We start from the raw sequence: 22,804 nt of genomic DNA, 5'->3' as shown, positions 1-22,804 counted from the left end.
AACTCCAGTTCCAGTGGACCCAACACACACACACATGCAGGCAAACCACCAATGCACATTAGAAAAACAGAAATCATTTTTAAAAAATGCCTCATAGCTTACATTTTAAAATGAGGTATTTGGTCTAAGTCGTAGCTTTGCATTAAGGGCAAAGCATATGATGTCCAAGTTTGAAGTATACTACTGGCATTAATTCTGTTCTTCAGTGTCTCTTTGGGCTCTGGTGTCTTGCAGCTGTCAAAAAGAGTGCTAAGACTGTTTTATTCTTTTTCTACAGTTGAGTCGTGGCGACAGCTTGAAGGAGCCAACTTCAATTGCAGATAGCAGCCGCCATCCCAGCTACCGCTCAGAACCCAGCTTGGAGCCAGAGAGCTTCCGGTCTCCCACTTTTGGCAAAAGCTTTCATTTTGATCCATTGTCCAGTGGCTCACGATCTTCCAGCCTCAAGTCAGCCCAGGGCACAGGCTTTGAGCTGGGCCAGTTGCAGTCCATTCGATCAGAGGGCACCACCTCCACCTCCTATAAGAGCCTGGCCAATCAGACACGCAACGGAAGTCTATCTTATGACAGCCTTCTCACTCCTTCAGACAGCCCTGATTTTGAGTCAGTACAGGCAGGGCCTGAGCCAGACCCACCTTTAGGCTACACCTCTCCCTTCCTGTCAGCCCGGCTGGCCCAGCAACGGGAAGCCGAGAGGCACCCACGTTTGGTGCCAACCGGCCCAGCACACCGAGAGCCCTCACCAGTCCGTTACGACAATCTGTCTCGCCACATAGTGGCTTCCCTCCAGGAACGAGAGAAGCTGCTAAGACAGTCACCTCCACTTGCAGGACGTGAGGAAGAACCAGGCTTGGGAGACTCAGGCATTCAGTCAACACCAGGCTCAGGCCATGCCCCTCGTACTAGTTCCTCCTCAGATGATTCAAAGAGATCTCCCTTGAGCAAGACTCCACTTGGACGCCCAGCTGTACCCCGTTTCGGCAAACCAGATGGGCTAAGGGGCCGGGGAGTAGGGTCCCCTGAACCAGGCCCGACTGCCCCCTACCTGGGCCGATCAATGTCTCATAGCAGCCAAAAAGCCCCATCTGGTGTCTCTGAGACAGAGGAAGTAGCATTGCAGCCATTACTGACACCCAAGTAAGTATTTCTCATATCCCCCTTTCAACTTAGCAGGAGGCATTGGGCCTTTAGCTGTACATGATTCTAGAATAGGTGGACCCTGGGGATCCTGAGAACCTACATGATTGATTGCCTTTATGGACAATGCCTCCTTAGATATTGAAGATTGGTAATATTCTCTTAATACTATATCTTCTTGAAAGTTTTATTTGCCAAAAAGTAAGTATATGAGAGCTGTGGTTAATAATAAATTGAGGGGGTGGGGGAAGAGGGGCTGGAGAGATGGCTCAGAGGTTGTTCTTCCAAGAGGTCCTGAGTTCAATTCCCAGCAACCCACACGGTGGCTCATAATCATCTATGATGAGATCTGGTGCCCTATTCTGGCAAGCAAACCCCCTTTTTTAAAAAAGGGAAGACATTGGGAACAAAGTGAATCTTATTTTAAGCATATCAATAAAGTAAAAGGGGGCTTGGTGTGGTGGCGCAGGCCTTTAATCCCTGTACTCTGGAGACAGAGGCAGGTGGATCTCTGAATTCAAAGCCAGCCTAGACAAAACAAGTCTAGGACAGCCAGGGCTGTTAGACAGAGAAACCCTGTCTGAAAAGACCTAATGAAGTAAAGGAGACTGGATTGTTTGGGTAAGAAAATAATGTGGAAAAGCTCAGACCCCTTTTGTGTGTGTGTTTCATGCATCTTTTCCTGATGTGTCTCTCTTTTTCTCCCCAGAGATGAAGTGCAGCTCAAGACCACCTACAGCAGATCCAATGGACAGCCCAAGAGTATAGGCTCTGCTTCCCCTGGCCCAGGGCAGCCACCTCTCAGTAGCCCCACAAGGGGAGGAGTCAAGAAGGTGTCAGGGGTGGGTGGTACCACTTATGAGATTTCTGTGTGAATCTTGGCACCTCCCCTCCCCCACATGTCTGCACCTACACCAAAGGGCCTCAGGTGGCCATCTTCCTTCCCTCAAGGCGCTCCCCTACTTTGCATGGACATTTTAAAACCACCGATTCCAACAGGATGAGGCTTGTTTTATTAAAATGCCATGGGGTTGAGGAGACTTGGGGCCCTTAGATTGGGGGTGGCCACCCCTTCCCCTTCCCCTTGATCTTCCCTTCCTTGATCCCTGGACCAGACTCAGTGGACATTTGTGCAATTGCTCACCCTGGAGGGAACCAGATCATTTTTAAACCAGAAATAATTTTTTTTATTATTGTTACGGATTCTATTTTTTTCTCTTCTCCGTTACCAGGTGTGTGTGTACATATATATATATATATATTATAAATATCAAAGAAATTATATATCTATCCTGGGATGGGAGAACAAGGGAGGGATATATAGATAAATATATATATATATATATATAAAAGGAGGGGGATTTTATTCTTCCCTTTCCTTAGACCAGCAGGAAAAGAGAGACATTAAAGTCTTCCTTTTCTCCATGGTTCCCTCTTTTGTCCCGGTTATCGACTAAGGAAATAGCACCCTCTGCTGGTGCTAAGTGATTAGGAGAGAAACCTGGGGTAAGTCTGGGGTTCTTGGTCAGATAAAGGAACTTGGAGAGTTAGTCTTCTAGGCTCATTGACATGAGTTTCCCCAGGAAAGGGGTCATGGTTCCATGACGGTGGTGGGAGATCAGAAAGAGTACTTGGCCTAATTTAAGAAACATCTAGCAACCTCGCCCCCCATTCTCGGAAGACAGGGATTGTGGTGGGGCTTCAGTGAGCCTCCTTCAATGCTTCCTTGTAATCTACAGTTAAAATGATCTTAAAATCCAAGGCCAGGAGAGAATCCAAAAAGCAATATTTTTCATCATATGCCAAAAATGGGATAGAGAGAAGGAGCGGCAGACCTAGGCCCCTCCTGATTGTCCCCCGGGGTTTACCCCTTAGCCCACCTCACTATGGTGCTGGGTAGAGGGGTAGCTGGGCTCTAACCTTTAAACAGGGGAGGCCCCAGCCTCTATATTGAGACCCTTTAATTTTTTTATTCTGATTAGCCATTTTAAACCAACCAGGAATAAAATAAACCCTGATCTAACCAGCTCCCCTTGGCTTGTGTTTTGTCTGGTTAAGGCAGGGTGAATGGTCTTATGGAAGTCAAAAGGGAAATCTCACTCTCTGGTTCTGTTTTTATTCTGGCTATTAAATTAAATGCCCTGCTGGATGGATGAGAAAAACCTAATTTTTCATAACACCCTGTTCTCTTGAAATCTTAGAGAACTCTTGTGTCATTTCTTAGTTTCTTCTTCAGAAAGTAAAATAAAACAGCTAAGCATGGTAGAACATGCCTTTGATCCCAGAACTTGGGAGACAGAGGCTGGTGGGTCTTGAGCATGAAGCCAGCCTGGACTTCATAGGCAGCCAGGGTTACATAGTGTGACACTGTCTCAAAACCCCAAACCCCAAACCTGGTCTTAATAAACAACCAAATCCATTTTTTTTTTTTTAAAGCTAAAGAGAAACATTAAACTTCTTGCCAGAGGTTCATTTAAAAAACACAGAGGGAATAAAGCTTGTGTTGGGTGTCACAGGGGACAGGACAGAGACGACAAACTTGATTATATACAAGGCTTAGGGGGTCAGTCCCCAGGAGAAGGTGGGAGCATTATGGGACACACTGGCGACTGTGAGTCCCCAGTTTCCCTGGGCATAGACCTTCCTTGGCTCTCCTGATGGACGCTGAAGAGCGTCAGGGCAAAATGTTTATGTCTGTGGTAGGAAAATACTAGCAAACTTGCTTTTACACCATGCTCTTTGCTCTTGTAGTTTCCCAGCCTGCTAAGATAATGTGCCAGGTGTGATGGCCTATGCCTTTAATCCCAGCACTTGGGAGGCAGAGGCAGGTGGAACTCTGTGAATTCGAGGCCAGCCTGGACTACAGAGTGAGTTCCAGGACAGCCAGAGCTGTTACACAGAGAAACCCTGTCTCGAAAAACCAAAAAAAAAAAAAGTGGTGGCCATATGCACGGTGTCTTAGGTCTTAGCAGTGCCTTGTCTTAAACTCTGACTCAGATGGGACAGCACCTGCCTCTTAAAGGCAGCCATACTATGCAGCCTGTTAAACACACTTAAAGCAAAACAAGAATGAAGTCCTGGAACCACACTGCACAGAGCAGGGAAGGGAAGGAGAGAAGAAGACAGCTTTTGTGAAAGGGAAAAAGCCAACTGGACCAAACCAGAGAAAAAGCGTGACCCTTTTCTAAGGTGTGCTAGTCACAAACACAGTCGGGACTGGCCTCTGACCAGCTGTTGGATGCCCCCATGGCAGTGTCCAAGTGCCCTGAAGAGAGTTTTTGTCATCAGGCTCAGTATAATAGAAAAACCATCCTTGGCACGGTCCAGTGGTCCTGCTAGCGGAGGCTGCTGCTGCTGCTGGCTTGGGAACTGCCCATACCTGGGTGCTCTGGACTGTGTCGGCTCTGGAGAAGCAAAGAAGAGGGGGTAAGAACATTAGAAACTAAGAGATGGACCTAGCTGGATGTGATGATGCACACCTTCAATCCCAGACTCTGAAGGCAGAAGCAAGCAGACCTCTGAGGTAGAGGCCAGTGTGGTCCTCACAGTGAGTTGTAGGTCAGCCAAGACTGTATGGTTTTTGTTTGTTTGTTTGTTTTTTGAAACAGGGTCTCTCTGTAGCCTTGGCTGTCCTGGACTCGCTTTGTAGACCAGGCTGGCCTCCAACTCACAGTGATCCACCTGCTTCTGCCTCCTGAGTGCTGGGATTAAAGGCGTGTACTACCACGCCTGTCGAAGACCTCATTTCAAAACAACTAAAAACCAAGATGAGCCTGTTGGCATAGACTGTCTCAGTTGCCTGAGAGACAGAGGCAGGAAGACTGCAAATTCAAGGCCTGCCTGGGCAACTCAGTAAAACCCTGTCTCAAAAATTATCAATAAACAAGGGAAATAAATAATTTTAAAAACGAGACTGGATATGTCTCAGTGGTGAGGCACTTGCCTAGTATGAGTGAGGCCCTAGCTAATCCCTACTACCTCAAAGAGAAAAGTAACAAGAGAATTGGCCTTGGCCAGTGTTGTAAAAGACAAAAGTCGGCCCTGGGTTGTCAATCTTAGGTCTAATTGAGGCAGTGGATTCTATTTAAGAATGGTGAGGTGGAGGCTGGAGGGACGGCTCAGCGGTTATGTTAATTCCCAGCACCACCATGGGACTAAGAATCTAGCTCCACGCCAAAGCCCTCTTGTGGCCTTTGTGGGCACAGCACTTAGGTAAGGAAGCACATGTGCTGATGAAAAAAAAAAAAAAGAGTGGGGGCGACAGGAAAAAGTCAGCGGGTGCCATGACCATCCTCTACCTTCTTCTTCTTCTTCTCTTTCTTCTTCCTTTTCCGTTCAGGATCCTCCTCTTTTTTCTTTTTCTTCTTCTTGTGATCTGAATCAGATGGTGTTTCTGTAGGAGACATTAAGAGCCTATATATAACCTGTTGAGCTTAAGATCTGCTATGAACTGCTAAGGCTACAGGAAAACCTAACCCCAGAACTAACTGCTTCTCAAGGGTCCAGAAAGGATATAAAGCTGCTGCTACAACACCTGTGCCAAGCCACTGCTTGCCCAAGAAATGCCACTACATGAATTTCTTCTTGGGGAAAAGTAGGAGTCCAGAGTAACTACACTGCTGGGTGGTGGGGGCGCACACCTTTAATCTCAGCACTTGGAAGGCAGAGGCAGAGGAAGGTGTATCTCTGTGAGTTCAAGGCCAGCCTAGACTACAGAGTGAGTTCCAGGACAGCCAGAGGTGTTACACAGAGAAACACTGTCTTGAGAAACCAACAAAACAAGGGTAATTAAGCTAAACTGCAGACCAGGCCAGCAGACTTGGGTCGTGTCTTGGTCTGAACAGAAGCGCTCCCTACCTGGGGGGACAGGGTCCTGGGTCCGGCTCTGTTTGTGTTTGTGCTTATTCTTCTTCTTGGGAGGTTGAATGTGCATCAGACGGCACTGTTCCGGCAACTGAGGGAGGCCAAAGGAGGTCCAGGTGAGAAGAGGAACGCCTCTGCCCCATTGTCTGTCTCAGTACATTATTAAAGAACAGGCTTGGACAGAAAACTACCTACATGCCTTTGAGGCCATTTACTTTCCAACAAGGGACTTACCGGGCCAGTGTGGAGGCGGAAACCAGACAGCATGGTCCCTGTGATTGGATTAAAAGAGCCACCAAGAATAGGAGGCTTCTCAATGAGGGAACGGAGGCTGCTGTTGTCATGGGAGCCAGGGAGATCAATCATCCCTGGCAGGTCAGGCAGGAAGTTACTTAGCTTCTCCTTTACTTTCTTCCCACAGAATTTGTTATAGGCCTGTTCCAGGTTGTAGTGTGTGATTAAATTGGTGCTGCCCGTCAGCTCTGTGCTGCCTAGAAAACAGGAATAAAGTTATACCAAAAGCAGATAACTTTTTTGTCACTAACCAAGAAGGAAAAAACTTTTTTTCCCCCGTTCCAAACAGGGTTTTCTCTGTGTAGCCTTGGCTGTCCTGGATTCACTTTGTAGACCAGGCTGGCTTTGAATTTACAGGGATCCACCTGCCTCTGCCTCCCGAGTGCTGGGATTAAAGGTGTGTGCCACCATGCCCGGCTTTGTTCTTTTTCTTAACAAAACAAAAATTTGTAAGTTTGGTGGTTTGGTAGGAATGGCCCCCAGACGCTCATATATTTGTTTTTGTTTGCTTGTTTTTTGTTTTTTAGGAGTTCTGGCAAAGTTGTATAAAAGGAAACCTTTCCTGGTGACTTTCCCCAGTCTGTTCCGCCATGCTTCTAATCATACTATGATACGCTAGTATGTGCTACACGCTGCGCCCCGTTCAACATGCTGGCCACTGTGGGGATGCACACCAGTTTTAGCTAACATGGCATAGTGTTCTATTTCAGATTTCCTCAAAGCTGGGCAGTTGTTGGCGAGGATAGCCAATTTCTCTTTGCCTTGTCTGATCTTCTTCAGAGTCTGTATCCCAGTACATACTTTCCACTTTTCCTAACAATTGGAGCCTAGAGTTGATCGATGCCAGACTTTTTCATCTTCTTTGCAGCCACAATCTTCTTGCGTGAACGTTCAGGACAAATCTCCAACCAAGATCAGCCACCAAGATGGCAAGAGAGCGAGAAAGGAAGGAGGCCCCACAACGCTGAGGCTCATATGTCTGAATGTTAGTCTACAGGGAATGGAACTACTTAAAAGGATTAGGAAGTGTGACCTTGTTGGAGGAACTATTCTTTATCTCTGCCTTCGGAGCAGGAGGTAGCTCTCAACTCCTCTAGCACTGTGCTACCAACATAATGATAGTGAACTACAAGTGCAAGCAGCTTTCTCATAATTGTAAGAGCTGTGTGGTCCTGTCTCTTCACAGCAATAGGACAGTCACTAAGACAATAGTTCTCCTTTAATAGATTCCGCATTTACATTAAAATATAGGGCTAGAGAGAGGGTGCAGTTTATGGGCTGCCCTTGCAAAAGACGCAGATTCAATTCCTAGGGCAGCTCACAACCAACTGTAACTCCAGTTAAAGGAGATCCAACCTCCTCTTCTGACCTCTGCAGGCACCAGACACACACGTGGCATGCATACATGGAGGCAAAATAAACATATATATAAAGGAAATCTAAAAATTGCTTTTTCTCAGAAAAAGAAAGAGAAGAAAAAGAACAAAGCCAACAAAAATTGTAAAGAGTTTATTTATTGGTTTGGTTTCAGGACAGGGTTTCTCTGAGTAGCCTTGGCTGTCCTGGATTCACTTTGTAGACCAGGCTGGCCTCAAAATCACAGAGATCCGCCTGCCTCTGCCTTCTGAGAGCTGTAACTAAAGGTGTGCGCTACCCAGCTATTTCTTAATCTTTTTTGGGGGTGGGGGGACATTTCAGATGAGTGTTTTAGACAACAGACACTAACCCTGTAGTGACATACTAGCCAGGTGTGGTGGTGCATACCTGTAAGCCTGAAATGCCTGCAGTCAGGAGGCTTAGGCAAGACAGTTGCACTCAAGGCCAGTTGGGCTACTTAGTAAGATCCTGTCATAAACACCCCCAACTCAATAAAATATAATGTACACAAAATACTATATTGTAGGCTAGAGGAAGGAAAAGGAATGGAACAAAGTAGGGCAGAAATAGAAACTAGAAAAAAAAAAACACCGCACTAGAATAATTTACTTGACATTATATCAAATACTGTTCTGCTGTTCATAAAATGTCTCAGAAACATCTTTACCTGGATCAGCTTAATATAGAACCTTAAGGTTCAGCTATCAGTACACTAAAAGTCAATTTTGATGCAGTGGCATGACGGTCTTGCTAAGGCTCCTGTATTGGCTATGTATGTATTTAATTTATTGAGAGAGTATCTTTCCATGTAGCTCAAGCAGGCCTCAAACATGCCTTGGCTGGCTTGGATTTCACTATTTTTCAAGGCTCATTGATATCAACATATTCGATGGCTGACTTTTTTCAAAAGAATAGAAACATGCTAATAATATGGACAAGGAGTAGAAATATCTAACCTACAACCTCATGGGTAATTATAAAAGCATACAGGTAAAGTGGCTTGTTTATAAACATTAACTTGGGAAAGTTCAGGTTCTGAACTGTGAGGGCAGAAATGGTGTCTTATGGCTGGCTAGTGCCCAGGTTATACACAACATGTTTCTGAAATAAATAAGCACTTTTCTTCTGGCCTAGGTCTTCCTTCACCTGTTTCCTTCACTGTGAAATGACCCACAGAGGGAGGCGCATCAAGGATGGATACTTGGTGTTATAATGCCTCCCTCAACTCTGAGGCAGCTATTTTCTACTTTACCTCATTCACCCCTTCTGCCTGTGCCCCTCCTTCCAGTTAGTAATGTTTAATGCTCAGCTGAGAAGCACTGTTGCTTTTTGTAACTATTTTTTTCAAAGACACGGTTTCTCTATCTTGTTTTTTTGTTTTGTTTTTTTGAGACAGGGTTTCTCTGTGTAGCCTTGGCTGCCCTGTACTCACTTTGTAGACCAGGCTGGCCTCCAACTCACATACATCAGCTTGCCCTGCCTCCTAAGCGCTGGGATTCAAAACATGCACCACCACACCTGGACAGGGTTTCTCTGTTTAAAAGTCCTGGCTGTCCAGGAACTAGCTTTGCAGACCAGGTTGATCTTGAACTCAAGATCTGCCTATCTCTTCCTCCTGAGAGCTGGGACTAATGGTGTGAGCCACCACTCCCAGCATTTTTCATAACTTCTAAAAAAGGAGTTCAAGTGTATCAAAGTGGCATACCCCAGGAATTCCAGCATTTAGAAAGGTACAGGCAGGAAGATCAGGAATTCATGTTCATCCATGCTACATGAGTCTTGGGCCATCCTGAGTGATATGGACTGCCTCAGGGGTGGGGTGGGGGAGTAAATATGAGGGGGCTGGCCAGATGGCTCAGCTCATGACCCAGATTCCATTCCCAAAACCCAAACGCATTTATACGTAACTCCAGTTAGAGGGAATGTGATGCCCTGGACACCAGGCAGACACACAAACAGTGTACATAAAACACACGCAGGAGGACATCCATATACATACACACTAAAAAATACAGAAACGAGTTTAACGTCTATTCGAACTGTTAATTCTTGAAAAATGACTTAAAAACTACTACTTTTAGCCAGGCGTGGTGGCGCACGCCTTTAATCCCAGCACTCGGGAGGCAGAGGCAGGCGGATCATTGTGAGTTCGAGGCCAGCCTGGTCTTCAAAGCAAGTCCAGAACAGCCAAGGCTACACAGAGAAACCCTGTCTCGAAAAAAAAAAAAAAACTACTACTTTTTTTTTTTTTTTTTTTTTTTTTTGGTTTTTCGAGACCGGGTTTCTCTGTGTAGCCTTGGCTGGCTGAGATGGCTCAGCCGTTAAAGGCTAGGCTCACAACCAAAAACTACTACTTTTTAAAAAAGATTTATTTATTTATCATTTATACAGTATTTTGCCTGTATGTTTTGTCTGCAGGCCAGAAGAGGGCGCCAGATCTCACTATAGATGGTTATGAGCCACCATGTGGTTGCTGGGAATTGAACTCAGGACCTCTGGAAGAGCAGCCAGTGTTCTTAACCTCTGAGCCCATATCTCTCCAGCCCATAACTTCTTTAAGAAGCCATGACTCTTAAATAAAAATCTCGAACTCCCAATTCTTTTTTTTTTTTTTTTTGGTTTTTCGAGACAGGGTTTCTCTGTGTAGCCTTGGCCATCCTGGACTCACTTTGTAGACCAGGCTGGCCTTGAACTCACAGCGATCCACCTGCCTCTGCCTCCCGAGTGCTGGGATTAAAGGCGTGCGCCACCACGCCCGGCTAAACTCCCAATTCTTTCTCTGCCAATTTTATGCACATTCGTTTTTGTTTCTTTCTTGAACTTTTTTTTTTTAAAGAACTATTTATTTATCATGTGTACAGTGTTCTGCTTGCATGTACACCTACACCAGAAGGCGGCACGGGATCTCATTATAAATGACTGTGAGCCACCATGTGGTTACTGAGAATTGAACTCAGGACCTTAGGAAGAACAGATGGTGCTCTTAAACTTTGAGCCATCTCTCCAGCTCCCGAAATCCTCAGTCTTGTTCACATCATTATGGCCTCTCTATTCCAATTCTTGGAACTCTCAGTCTGTAATTTTGGAAAGCAATACTTAATTAAAAAAACAAAACAAAACAAAACCAGTAGTGCTATGCTTATGAAGCAGTGGAAGGCCATGAGTGTGACTCTTAGCACAGGGGGAGTGGGGATGAAGGGAAGAAGCAGAGAAACGTAAATTCCCGGGGTACTTGAGCCTACGCACACCTTTAATGCCAGCACCAGGGAAGCAAAAGTTCCAATATATCCAAATCAATCTCCCCATCTCCTGGGTAGAAGAAAACAGCAACAAAACTGTAATACTATTTCCTTTGAGAAAAAGTGTTTCTGGTGCATGCCTGTAATCCCAGCACACAGAGGGGTAGAGGCAGGTGGATCTCTATGAGTTCAAGGCCAGCCTGGTATACAGTGAATTCAAGGCAAGCCAGTGCTACATAGTGAGACCCTGTCTCAAACAGAACCAACCAAACAAACAAAACCAATAACAAAACAACTAAAAAAAGGAAAACTGCTGGAAGCCACCTATCGGTAAAGCACAGTCAATCTCTTTATGCTTCCGTTTCAATTATAAAATACAGATAACACCTATCTGAAAGGGCTATGGTAAGCATTGCATATTGTTACACAGTGATGTGAGATTCAAATAATCCTTTCTTTGAACAGGTTAATCCTTGTCCTTGACAAGGAAGGCAACTTGCTACAAACCAACAAGTCTGTGACTTCAAACTGATCTTAGCCTCTCCAGAAATGTTAAATCAGGTCTCTCGAGCTCCAAACAACGGCTCACGTTTTTTACAAAGTCACAAACGGAGGTCAGAGAACCCGGATCACAGAACTTCTCGCTAGAGGTTGGTAGTCCCAGGCAGTCAGTCAGCCACACGAAATCAAGCTAAGCCTTAGGGTTGTGAATCACCAAACAGCTTCTTCTGGCCACACCCGACACCGGCCACCTAACCCATTATCTCATTGGCTACTTTTGGCCCCACCACTCACCTGGCAATTCCCGCATAAGGTAGAAGGGGCCGCTTCCGGCGCTCGACTTATCCGCGCCCGCAGGGGCCGAGGTCGCCGTGGGCGCCGGGGCCGTGCCTGGACCACCTCCCGGAGGGGGCGGGGGAGGCGGAGGAGGCTTTCCAGGCCCGAAGCCTAGGGCGCTCGGGGGCGGTGGGGGCTCAGTTTGAGCCCCAAACAGCGCCGTGAAGTTCTCCATGGCCCTCTCCTCGCCCGCGTTACCCTGGGGGGGGGGGGAAATCCAGAGTTAACGACTTTCATTGGACAGTACTTTTGAGGTTACCACCCCCTTCCTCTAATAGCTTCCCATCATTGGTTCCATTATGCCCCGCCTAACATCTTCCGGTAGCTACTTCCGTTGCCCTGAGCGACTGTTCAGGTGTTTAGCAGCCTACTAGCCAATAAAATGACTCAGGTAGAAAAGCGACAACTCTACGGACCAATAGAATATCAATCTCATTTTTTTTTTCCGTTCTCCTACAGCATCCAGCAAGAGATCTACATCCGGGTCCGGAGGCGTTGCAGCTGATACTTGGCCCAATAGAAGCCTCGCTGGTGGGGGGCGGGGACCACGACTCGGGGAGCGGGACGGAGCCTGCGAGAGGGCAGGAGGGAAGATGGCAGTCCTCGCACCCCTGATTGCTCTGGTGTACTCGGTGCCGCGGCTTTCTCGATGGCTGGCTCGACCGTACTGCCTTCTGTCAGCCCTGCTTTCCGTTGCTTTCCTTCTCGTGAGGAAACTGCCGCCGATTTGCAGCGGTCTCCCCACGCAGCGCGAAGACGGCAACCCGTGTGACTTTGACTGGGTGAGCGCCTCCTGCCATAGCTGCCTTCGACCTTGACCATCCCCGCCCTTCAGGGGCATGTGAAAAGTATGGGGGAGGTTTCGGGGTGTAGACTTTTGAGTGGAGAGCCCGGGCCGTTATCTAGTCTTAACCCTAGTGTTTAAGATGGAGAACCAGATACCAGGGTTTCCTTCACGCACGAACAGTGTTTTACAGTGATGCCAGGTTCCCTGGGGGCGCCAGTGAGGAAGACAAGGCCAGGGATAGAAGTATCGTTAAAAACGTTTGGTTTAACATTTGTAACAGATTGGTCTCAGTGTAGTTAGGCGGTTTTCCCAAGGTCACACAGCTTTCAGAAAGAGCTGTCTAACCTTTTTCAATTCTCTGACGGGCCAGCGTGGGGCGCTAACTCAACAAAATGACCTGGGTGGAAAAGCAGCTGCTAGACTGACTACCCAGGCTGTAGTAACTGCACACATTGCCTTCCTCAGGTGGAGTAGACAAACAGGGAAGATTACAAAAACACGATGGGGGGAGAAGTCCCCCACCATCTGAGAAGCAGCAATTTAGGATTAATTAACATTTGCTGTGACGGTTGTGGACCTAGAGCTGATGCTTCTCTCCTACACAGACGTTTATGTTAAAATTGCAGTGACCAGGACTTAAGGCCTGAAGGTATTAATATAACCTTGGCTTGGCCTCATTTGTTTCCTCAGACATTTTGCGGGACACTCATCAAACATGATGAACTTTTGTTTACATTAAAGATACCGTACTGCTGCCAGGCTTTGTGTTGTGCCCTTTTAATCCGGGCCAGGTGGATTTCTGTGAGATTGATGTAGGCCAGCCTGGTCTATGTAACACTTTCCAGGTCAGTCAAGACTACACAATTAGACCATGCCTCAAAACAAAACAAAAACAGCACACCGGATGCCCTCCATTCCTCCCGTCCTGTACTCTAGAGTCTCAACTTATAAACTGTAACTCTGCCAGATGCCTCGTAAGAATTGCCCTGTGATTTCATTTAGGCTTTTAGCCACCCTTTGGAGAGAACAGCTTTGAACCCCACCCGTATGGTATAGATGCCTGCTGTAGAGACAATGAAGTGCCCATATTTTTCAGTCTTTCTGAATTCTTTCTCCTTTAATCCACACACTTAAGGCTATATTAAAATAGCTTAGGGCTGGAAAGATGGCTCAGTTGTTAGGAACACGGACTCACGCCAGGCAGTGGTGCCGCACACCTTTAATGCTAGAGCTTAGGAGCCAGAGGCTCCCAAAAAGAAAAACACATACTTTCTTCTGATAACCCAATTTTTCCCCGTGCCTACATCAGGAGGCTCATGGCTGCCTGTAACTCTGAGGGGTCTTTTTCAGGCACCTCCACTCAGTTGCACATACCAGCACAGGTATACGTGATTAAAAATAGTAGAAGTAAATGTTGAAATGGTTTTAAGAAGGCCTAACTCTGGGGCTTGGAGAGAGGAGATGTCTCACTGGTTCCGAGCACTGGCTGCTCTTCCACAGGACCTGGGTTAGGTTCCTAGTACCCACATGGTGGCTCAGAACTATCCACAGTTCAAGTTCCACGGGATCCAGCACCAAGTCCTGGTCTTGTGAGAACTAAACACAGAGTGCATTTTCATACATCCAGGTAAACCCCTAATACACATAAAGTAAAACTAATTCTTAGCTGGGTGCAGTCATGCACACCTGTAATCCCAGCACTTGGAGAGGCAGAGGTATGCTGGTCATGGCCAGGACAGCCAAGGCTACACAGAGAAACCCTGTCTTGGAAAAAAAAAAAAAAAGGAAAAAACTTCTTTAAAAGCAAACACACCCCCCAACTCTTCATACTGGCTAACTGGGAAACTCTCTGTTAATGACACTGTGATCACTGTTTAGCCTGAGTAGGCTCCTAAGATTAGGGGAACAGGCTGTGCCAACAACAGTGGAGCTGTGCGTAGCCCCCACTCGCCTCCACTTCTTATGCAGACCAAGCTAGATTCGAGCCATTGGTGTTTCTCCGCTTCTGCGTGGAGAATGCTGGTTCACATGTGTACACCATTACATATGGCTCACCCTCTGCATCCTGAAGATGCATGGTACTACCCACCTGTAATTTCATCATTTGGGAGGTAAAGGCAAGAGGTTAAAGTAAACCAACATAGGGAGTTGGGTGCCAGCTTGACCCAGAAAAGATTTTCAAAAACAAAATTAAAAGAAAAAAATAAAGAGAAAATGTTGTAGCCTAAGCTATAGAGGCTTAGATCCTTTCTCAAAACTAAATGACAAAGCAGAACCCCAGCCCTTGAGAGACTGAGATGGGAGCAGTATACAAATTTGAAGCCTGCCTGCCTGGACTACACAGTGGAGATAGAAGGGAAGAACTGACTCCCCCAGTGTGTGTGGGGGGGCGGGGGCACGTGTGTGATTGTGCACACACTAAATAAATGTGGTTAAAGAAAGAAAACTAGGGCTGGAGAGATGGCTCAGTGGTTCAGAGCACCGCCTGCTCTTCCAGAGGTCCTGAGTTCAATTCCCAGGAACCACATGGTGGCTCACAACCGTCTGTGATGAGATCTGATGCCCTCTAATGCAGATAAAAGCACTCATATACAATAAATACAATAAATAAATCTTAAGGAAAAAAAAAAGAAGAAAGAAAGAAAGCTAGTGGGACATGGTGATGCTTCCCCAAAACCCTGGTACTTTAGAGGCTGAGGCAGGAGAATCGCTTGGGCAAGGACAGAAGGAGGGAGGGAGGAGAAAGAAAAAAGAAGAGGGGGGCTGGAGAGGTGGCTCAGCGGTTGAGAGCCCTGGCTGCTCATTTTGAGGTCCTGAGTTCAATTCCCACTACCACATGGTGGCTCACAACTATCCATATGAGATCTGGTGTCATCTTCTGATGTGCAGGTGTACATGCATGCAGAACATTGTATACATAATAAATACATCTTTAAGTAAAGAAAGAAGAGCCGGGCAGTGGTGGCACACGCTGTGAGTTGGAGGCCAGCCTGGTCTACAAAGGAAGTCCAGGACAGTCAAGGCTACACAGAGACTTTATCTCGAAAAACAAAACAAAACAAAACAAAAAAAAAGTAAATAAAAAAGAAAAGAAAAAAGAGAAAACCCAAAGGTTGAAAGATACTAACCTTTTGCCAAGGGTAGATCCTAACTCTATGTCTTTTCAGATTTTGGTCACACTACACCTTAGCCAGCTCCAGTTATTTCTTTACTACTGACCCAAGCTGGATCTCTTGTTTTGCTGGTCCCATCGGCACCAGTCAGCATTTTGTTGTTATTATCTTCCAGAGAGAAGTGGAGATCCTGATGTTCCTCAGTGCCATTGTGATGATGAAGAACCGCAGATCCAGTAAGCTGCCTGCTCTGTCCTGGCTGGGAGGGGGGGAGGGCAGCACTTGTGCCCTGCCTGCTCCGTCCTGGCTGGTGGTGGTGGGGGGGCGGGGGCAGCACTTGTGCCCTGCCTGCTCTGTCCTGGCTGGGGGGGGGGGCAGCACTTGTGCCCTGCCTGCTCTGTCCTGGCTGGGGGGGGGGGCAGCACTTGTGCCCTGCCTGCTCTGTCCTGGCTGGGGGGGGGGGGTGTAGCACTTGTGCCCTGCCTGCTCTGTCCTGGTCCAGGGAGGGCAGGTAGCACTTGTGCCCTGCAGGGCTCCTTTTTTGTGTTATTGGAGGAGCAGCATATTTGGTGAACCATTTCCACATTTCATTCAAGGTGCTAATTTCACCTTGGACTTCTGTATCCTCTCCCTGTTCCTATTCAAAGTCCCCCAGGAAGAAGGGCAGAGAGTGGGAGCTCTCAGCTCAGCCTGACTGGGTGTCTCTGTGTTCCAGTCACTGTGGAGCAACATGTAGGCAACATCTTCATGTTTAGTAAAGTGGCCAACGTAATTCTTTTCTTCCGCCTGGATATTCGAATGGGCCTGCTGTACCTCACACTCTGCATAGGTGAGAAAATGGTTCTATAATGTAATAATTTGAAATAATAAAGTTCGTTGACAAAGGCTTGACTTCTGAGAACCAGATTTCCTTTTTTTTTTTTTTTTTTTTTTAGATTTATTTATTTATTATTATATATACAGTGTTCTGCCTGTATGTACACCTGTAGGCCAGAAGAGGGCATCATATCACATTATAGATGGTTGTGAGCCTCCGTGTGTTTGCTGGGAATTTAACTCGGGACCTCTGGAAGAGCAGTCAGTGCTCTTAACCTCTGAGCCACCTCTCCAGCCCAAGGACCAGATTTCAATCCTTATCTTGCACCTAATGAATTATATGTGCGGGCACCACCCACATATAAAACACGCCTGTAATCCTAGCATTTAGGGAGGCAGAAGCTGAAGATCTCGGAGATTAAGGCCAGCCTGGTCTACAAAGTAAGTCCAGGACAGCCAAGGCTACACAGAGAAACCATGTCGCGGAAAAAAAAATTATATGTGTAGCTCAAGTGGTATTTACTAAGACAGTATTTTAAGAGGAATGTGTGCATATATCTACTTTTTGATGTCTGAAGTGTAAAAGGCCCTGTATGTTTTTATCTCTGCCATCTTTTTCTGTGTTCAGTGTTCCTGATGACTTGCAAGCCCCCCCTGTACATGGGTCCTGAGTACATCAAGTACTTCAGTGATAAAACCATAGATGTGAGTATTCCACTGTCTGTTTCTTGGTTCCTGGTTTAAAGTTTTGTGTTCTTTATTTATAAAGACAGTGCCTCACGGTTGGGAGTAGCTGGGCTTGGTGGTGGATAATTGTTATCCTTGAACTTGGGAGGCTGAGGTAGGATTGCTGCAAGGTTTTTATTTTTGTTTGGTTTAGTTTTTCGAGACAGGGTTTCTATGTGTAGCCCTGGCTGTCCTGGAACTCACTCTGTATACCAGGATGGCCTCAAACTCAGAGAGGTCCATCTACCTCTGCCTCTGCTGGGATTAAAGGTGTGTGCCACCACTGCTCAGTGGATTGCTACAAGTTTGAAGCCAGTGTAGACTACATAATGAGCTCTAGGGCAGCCCCAGCTACATAGTGAAATTCTGTCTCAGGCTGGTGAGATGGGCTTCATAGGGTGGTGATATTTGTCACACAAGCCCTGACAGCCTGCGCTCAGTCCCTGGAACCCATGTAAAAGTAGACTTTGAAAATCCACTCCACGGAGTTGTCCTCTGCCCTCTGTATGTGCACTGTGGCACACACACGTACAATAATAATATATAAAATAAACATATGGTCCTGGCGTGGTGGCGCACACCTTTAATCCCAGCACTCGGGAGGCAGAGGCAGGTGGATCATTGTGAGTTCGAGGCCAGCCTGGTCTACAATGTGAGTCCAGGACAGCCAGGGCTACACAGAGAAACCCTATCTCAAAAAACAAATTGGTACGTTTGCTTGTGGTAGAGTGCTTCTCTCACATGTATGAGGCACTGGCTTAAATTCCTGGTACCACAGCACTCAGGAGGCAGAGGCAGGTGGATCGCTGTGAGTTCGAGGCCAGCCTGGTCTACAAAGCGGGTCCAGGACAGCCAAGGCTACACAGAGAAACCCTGTCTCGAAAAACCAAAAAAAACAAAAAACAAAAAAAATTCCTGATACCAACAGATAAACACGAAAAGGTTGTCAGGGTACTAGTTCATCATGGGGAAGGGGAGCCCAGGACAGTGGCGGGTCTGGCCGCCTCAGCTGCCCCAGTGATTCAGCCTGTCTCTTCTCTTTGTGTGGTAGGAAGAACTGGAGCGAGACAAGAGGGTCACTTGGATTGTGGAGTTCTTTGCCAATTGGTCCAATGATTGCCAGTCATTTGCCCCCATCTATGCTGACTTGTCACTCAGGTAAGTATGCACAGTGAAGCATGTCAGTGTTAGCAACGCTGCAGCTTCTTCCCTTTCGCTTGAGATTTTTGCACAACCAAAGTTGTTTCTCCCTTTCTCACCTAGCTATCTATATTTCTACTTCCCTTGATTTATCCCTTGTTTTTTGTTTTTGTTTTTAATGTTTTGGGTGGGGATTTCGAGACAGGGTTTCTCTGTGTAGCCTTGGCTGTCCTGGACTCACTTTGTAGACCAGGCTGGCCTTGAACTCACAGTGATCCACCTGCCTCTGCCTCCTGAGTGCTGGGATTAAAGGCATGCGCCACCATGCCCGGTTTATCCCTTTGTTTTTTTAGTAAAAAATAATATATTATTTTGCAGGTATAACTGTACAGGGCTCAATTTTGGGAAGGTAGATGTTGGACGCTACACTGATGTTAGCACACGGTATGTAGATGTCTGGGCTAAGGGCCTGAGCTGAGAATTTACTTAGAGTGACGTACGCGATGGATACAGCTGCATGTACAGAGTCCTCTGCTGACCTTATAGGTATAAAGTGAGCACGTCACCCCTCACCAAACAACTACCTACCCTGATCTTGTTCCAAGGAGGCAAGGAGGTAATTCGGCGGCCACAGATTGACAAGAAGGGACGAGCTGTCTCTTGGACCTTCTCTGAGGTACATGAACAGAATGGGCAGTTGTTTGAAGAAGATGAACAGCAGCGAGTGAGCTTTATGCTTGATTTGGGTTCAGTTCCGAGTCCTGCCACTGGCCCACTGTTTTTGAGGAGGTAGAATACTTCCTGGATGTCACCTATTAAGTCGTTGAGCAGACTTATGTTATATGCTGCTACTACTGAGGAAAATGTGAGGTGCCTATAGTCTACAGGCAATGAGGTTCCTCAGCAGTGAATTTCAGTAAATTGTGGGCTGTATCACCTGCCTTATAGGATTGTTTTACAATTGCAGGTAGGTATAATTCTGGCACACTAATTGGCCTCTAGTGGACACTTATGTATCAAAGAAAAGTTAGGTTAGAGCAGGCTTCTGCCCTCTGATTCCTCTGGTGTCCAGACCATGCTTAGTTAAAAACTTCCTATCTCTAAGCTCTGAACTTTACCTTCCCACGCAGGTCTGATGTGTTCATCTCTTTTGCATAGGAGAATGTGATTCGAGAATTCAACTTGAATGAGCTGTACCAGCGAGCCAAGAAGCTCTCCAAGGGTGGAGACAGCCTGTCAGAGGAGAGCCCCGTGGCCCCTACTCCCACTGCTGTGCCAGATGGGGAGAATAAGAAGGACAAATAGGATCCTGCGTTGTTTTTGTTTCCTCTCCTGTCAATTTCAGGCGCCTCTGAGGCCCAGTTCCAGCGTGACCACAGTCCTTGCCTGAGACTGAAGCCTTTGATTTCTCCTGTTTGGCTGTGCCTAGGCTCGGGCAGGGCACCTGCTTCTTATTTCTAAGGAAGCCTCTAGGAGCCGCTAGCGTTACAAAGGGCTGCTCTGCCTGGCCAACTGTTTCTTGAAAGGAGTCATCTAATGGCTAGAGGTAGAAGTGGTTTCCCTCCAAGGTTGGGTCAGTCAACACTTGAATATCACTAGTCTGGGTTAATTATTCCTCCTAGTGAGCCTGCAAAGCATAGACTAAATTAAACTCTACTGTTAGATGTTAGAGTATAAAGCACTATGAATTTTTCTTCAAGGACCTTAGGCCTTTTTGGCTTGATCTGTGGAACTCATTAAAATTTAAGTTAAGGGGTTGGAGAAATGACTCGGTGGTTAAGAGAAGTGGCTGTTCTTCCAGAGGACCCAGGTTCCATTGCTAGCAGCTAGACGGAGGCCGAACCATCTGTAACTCTAGTTCCTCGTCTAGGGGGCTCCAGCATCCTCCTGGCCGTGGCTGGCACTGTACGCATGTGGTGCACAAACATAGATGAAAGCAAAACACCCAAAAGGGGTATATGTATTGTAATTTACGCATTAAGTGTCAGTATCCCAATGAAAAGCCTTCAGTCCGAATTTTCATTTTTGGAAATAGAATTGAACGATCCCCCCAGTATTGTGGGAACTGAGAGGAGGGGCAATATAAATTGCGAGGTTCCTTGGGTGGGACCTGAGGAGGCAAGCCCCATGGCTTGACAGCTGTTTTCTCCTACTGTCCACACAGCTTTCCCTAATAAAGGGAGTGCTTTGATTGCCTTGGTGTTTCTCCTTTATTAGAAAGTGAACAGCTGTTTGTTTTGATGCTAAGATTGAATATTGAACTTAAGGACTCATAAGCCAAACACACCTCTAACCCCAATTAGCAGTTTTTGAGTTTGGGTCTTGATCTGTGGAGAGATTAACTTCTAACTCACTACTCTCTGGGTACACCTAAATTCCAGAGAGTACAGACGCCAAGCACTGCTCCTGATCTATAAATGGGCTGTGGCTCAAAATCTACTTAACGTTAAAGGCCGTACCATTTTGTTGTTTTTTAACCACGTGGGATCGTGGATTTCCCGAATTCAGTGGGAATTAGTTCGTTTCTGTAGTTAGTACAAACTCCACGGAATTGCGATGTGGGCTTCACTTGGGGTTGTTCTGCGGAGCCCGAGGTGAGCGGTAGACACAGAAAGCCCCCCGCAGAGAGCCGCTTAGGGCCCTCCGCTCAGTGTGTGGTTTTTCTGAGTCCCACCCGCCGGGCCGGGGTGGTTTGATCCGGCTTCCGCCCAGACCCCCTTTCTGATAGGCAGCAGGTTTGTGCTTGAAAGTCCCGCCTCAGGTCACGTGGGCGCCTCCTTCCGCACAGCCAGGTTCGGGCTTCTCTACTGCGGGTTTGTTGCGTGTCACTGTATTCCGCCGACGCCCCATCCGCACACGGGCCGGGACCCCAGGGTCGGTGCCATGGCCCCTCTAGGAAGGAAGCGTAAGGCCGCGTCCGCGCAGGGCGAGCCGGCGGACAAGCTCGGGAAAGTGGCGGAGGGCGCCACCGTGGTCATTGAGCACTGGTAAGCGGTGGGCAGTCCGCGAGGGCGGGAAGCGTAGGCCTGTCTGTCGCCGGGGCCTGAGACCCCATCTGCAATGTCTTGTGTCCGCAGCACTAGCTGACGCGTGTACGGCCGCCACGCTGCTGCCCTGAGCCAGGCTTTGCAGCTGGAGGCCCCGGAGCTGCCTGTGCAGGTGAACCCGTCCAAGCCGCGGAGGGGCAGCTTCGAGGTGACGCTGCTACGCCCGGACAACAGCCGTGAGTGGAGGCCGCTGTGGGCGGCGGGAAGAAGCGACCCCGGGCCACCTGATAACTGAAGGGAGGGGGCCCTAGTGAGTGCCACCATAATTTATTTGGCTTTGTCCAACCCTTTCCCAGGTGCCGAACTCTGGACTGGTATTAAGAAGGGCCCACCGCGAAAGCTCAAATTTCCTGAGCCACAAGAGGTGGTTAAAGAATTGAAAAAGTACCTTCCCTAAGGCCACTGGGCCGGAGGCCCCACGCTGAGGTTTGCATCGTGACCCGGGGATACACACTGGGTAGACTGCGAAGGTCTACTTGCCATTACAATGTGTTTTACATGGGATTTGGATTTTTAAAGAGAAGCTGGATTGTAGAGTTCCTGCTGGGACCCCACCCCACCCCACCCCGTACACATCTAATCAATGTGCCATTTGTGCTTTTTGAGTTAGTCGTGCCCTGGAGGTACAGGCAAGGTTTGCATTTGCTGATTCAGTTTCCCATCTCTATTGGGTATTTTAATTCCACAAGTCTATTTCAAATCATACTGGTTCAACAAAGTATGCCATGTTTCTGTGGTTTTAAGTTTCTCTCTCTTGTATTGACAGAATCTTTGCTGTTACTTCACTTTACCTGAACTTTGCTGAGTTTTGTTAGTACTCTGTAAGGTTCTGTACGATAAGGCAGCGTTAAACACCCCCACTTCTTGGCTACACACTTTGTTCCTAGTGCCTCATACAGGGCTTTGGCATGTTTCCTGAACTTGCATGTTGTGGTCTCATGGTGGGGGGTGGGGTGGAGTCACTGGGCTCCTGAGTTTTGTGCCGCACATGGGTGGGGGTGGCATGTCTCTCTTGGGTGTGGTGACTCTCTGAACCCCGCTCTCGTGTTCTGCCCTCCATTTGCAGCTTTCAGTCCCTGGAGATGCTGAAGCATTTATGATGGTGCATAGCCAAACTTAAGCTATGTGCCTGAAGCCACGGCTTTCCTCACCAGACATGATGGCTCAGTTGGGAGGCATCCTCCGGCAAGGCACTGTAAAAGTATTTTGATTGGTTTAATAAAGGTTAAGGTTTGTGAAAGTAATGGTCAAGTTTAAATTTTGTCTTAAAGGATGACCACAACCTCTTTGTAATTTTCATACTGCAAAGTAGCTTGTATGTGGAAATTGTAGGGTCTATGGTAAAACACCTGAAACACTTATGAAAACATGAGTGTTGCTGGGCTTGGTGGTGTATGCCTGCAATATCAGCACTTGGGAGGCTGACAG

The 22,804-nt window shown here is 47.1% G+C and overlaps 4 protein-coding genes across 6 annotated transcripts in view; 3 read left to right on the top strand and 1 right to left on the bottom strand.

Annotated features, from left to right (window-relative positions):
- ZDHHC5 (zDHHC palmitoyltransferase 5) overlaps nt 1–3,165 on the top strand; it is a 28,399-nt gene extending 25,234 nt beyond the window's left edge. For both annotated transcript variants that reach the window (XM_084797705.1, XM_084797706.1), the window contains 2 exons: nt 278–1,137; nt 1,847–3,165. In XM_084797705.1, the coding sequence (XP_084653831.1) occupies nt 278–1,137; nt 1,847–2,012 (1,026 nt within the window). In that variant the 3' untranslated portion in view covers nt 2,013–3,165. The remainder of the gene's footprint in view (nt 1–277; nt 1,138–1,846) is intronic.
- Nucleotides 3,166–4,298: 1,133 nt separating this feature from the next.
- On the bottom strand, nt 4,299–11,969 carry MED19 (mediator complex subunit 19). Its single transcript, XM_084797714.1, has 5 exons — nt 11,706–11,969; nt 6,235–6,491; nt 5,995–6,091; nt 5,436–5,530; nt 4,299–4,541 (listed from the first exon to the last, which is right to left on the bottom strand). The coding sequence occupies exons 1-5, from the start codon at nt 11,920–11,922 to the stop codon at nt 4,473–4,475; spliced, it is 735 nt and encodes a 244-aa protein (XP_084653840.1). The 5' UTR covers nt 11,923–11,969; the 3' UTR covers nt 4,299–4,472.
- A 307-nt stretch (nt 11,970–12,276) lies between these two features.
- On the top strand, nt 12,277–20,525 carry TMX2 (thioredoxin related transmembrane protein 2). 2 transcript variants are annotated; one of them, XM_084797712.1, is made up of 8 exons: nt 12,280–12,529; nt 15,823–15,883; nt 16,363–16,476; nt 17,092–17,168; nt 18,241–18,347; nt 18,708–18,773; nt 18,876–19,005; nt 19,488–20,525. In XM_084797712.1, exons 1-8 carry the CDS (start codon nt 12,341–12,343, stop codon nt 19,632–19,634), a joined length of 891 nt encoding a protein of 296 aa, XP_084653838.1. In that variant the 5' UTR covers nt 12,280–12,340; the 3' UTR covers nt 19,635–20,525. The 2 variants fall into 2 exon arrangements, with proteins under 2 accessions (XP_084653839.1, XP_084653838.1); XM_084797713.1 differs by lacking the exon at nt 19,488–20,525 and having other exon boundaries at nt 12,277–12,529; nt 18,884–19,003.
- A 147-nt stretch (nt 20,526–20,672) lies between these two features.
- Nucleotides 20,673–22,620, top strand: SELENOH (selenoprotein H). Its single transcript, XM_084797717.1, has 4 exons — nt 20,673–21,316; nt 21,407–21,552; nt 21,673–21,802; nt 22,443–22,620. The coding sequence occupies exons 1-3, from the start codon at nt 21,213–21,215 to the stop codon at nt 21,771–21,773; spliced, it is 351 nt and encodes a 116-aa protein (XP_084653843.1). The 5' UTR covers nt 20,673–21,212; the 3' UTR covers nt 21,774–21,802; nt 22,443–22,620.
- Nucleotides 22,621–22,804: the final 184 nt, after the last annotated feature.

Source organism: Acomys minous (assembly GCF_964271855.1).
Source record: "Acomys minous genome assembly, chromosome: 10".
NCBI classification, from domain to species: domain Eukaryota; kingdom Metazoa; phylum Chordata; class Mammalia; order Rodentia; family Muridae; genus Acomys; species Acomys minous.
Note: the sequence above shows the minus strand (reverse complement) of the source record. Positions and strands in the feature narration are given on the sequence as shown.

Excerpts from the sequence above, each read along its gene's own strand:
- MED19 (XM_084797714.1), bottom strand. The coding sequence starts at position 11,922 with ATGGAGAACTTCACGGCGCTGTTTGGGGCTCAAACTGAGCCCCCACCG. Across the intron at positions 6,492-11,705 it reads CCTTATGCGGGAATTGCCAG|GCAGCACAGAGCTGACGGGC; the intron begins GTGAGTGGTGGG and ends CCTGTTTTCTAG. Across the intron at positions 5,531-5,994 it reads CCAGGACCCTGTCCCCCCAG|AAACACCATCTGATTCAGAT; the intron begins GTAGGGAGCGCT and ends TGTCTCCTACAG.
- TMX2 (XM_084797712.1), top strand. The coding sequence starts at position 12,341 with ATGGCAGTCCTCGCACCCCTGATTGCTCTGGTGTACTCGGTGCCGCGG. Across the intron at positions 16,477-17,091 it reads GTACCTCACACTCTGCATAG|TGTTCCTGATGACTTGCAAG; the intron begins GTGAGAAAATGG and ends TTCTGTGTTCAG. Across the intron at positions 17,169-18,240 it reads TCAGTGATAAAACCATAGAT|GAAGAACTGGAGCGAGACAA; the intron begins GTGAGTATTCCA and ends TTTGTGTGGTAG.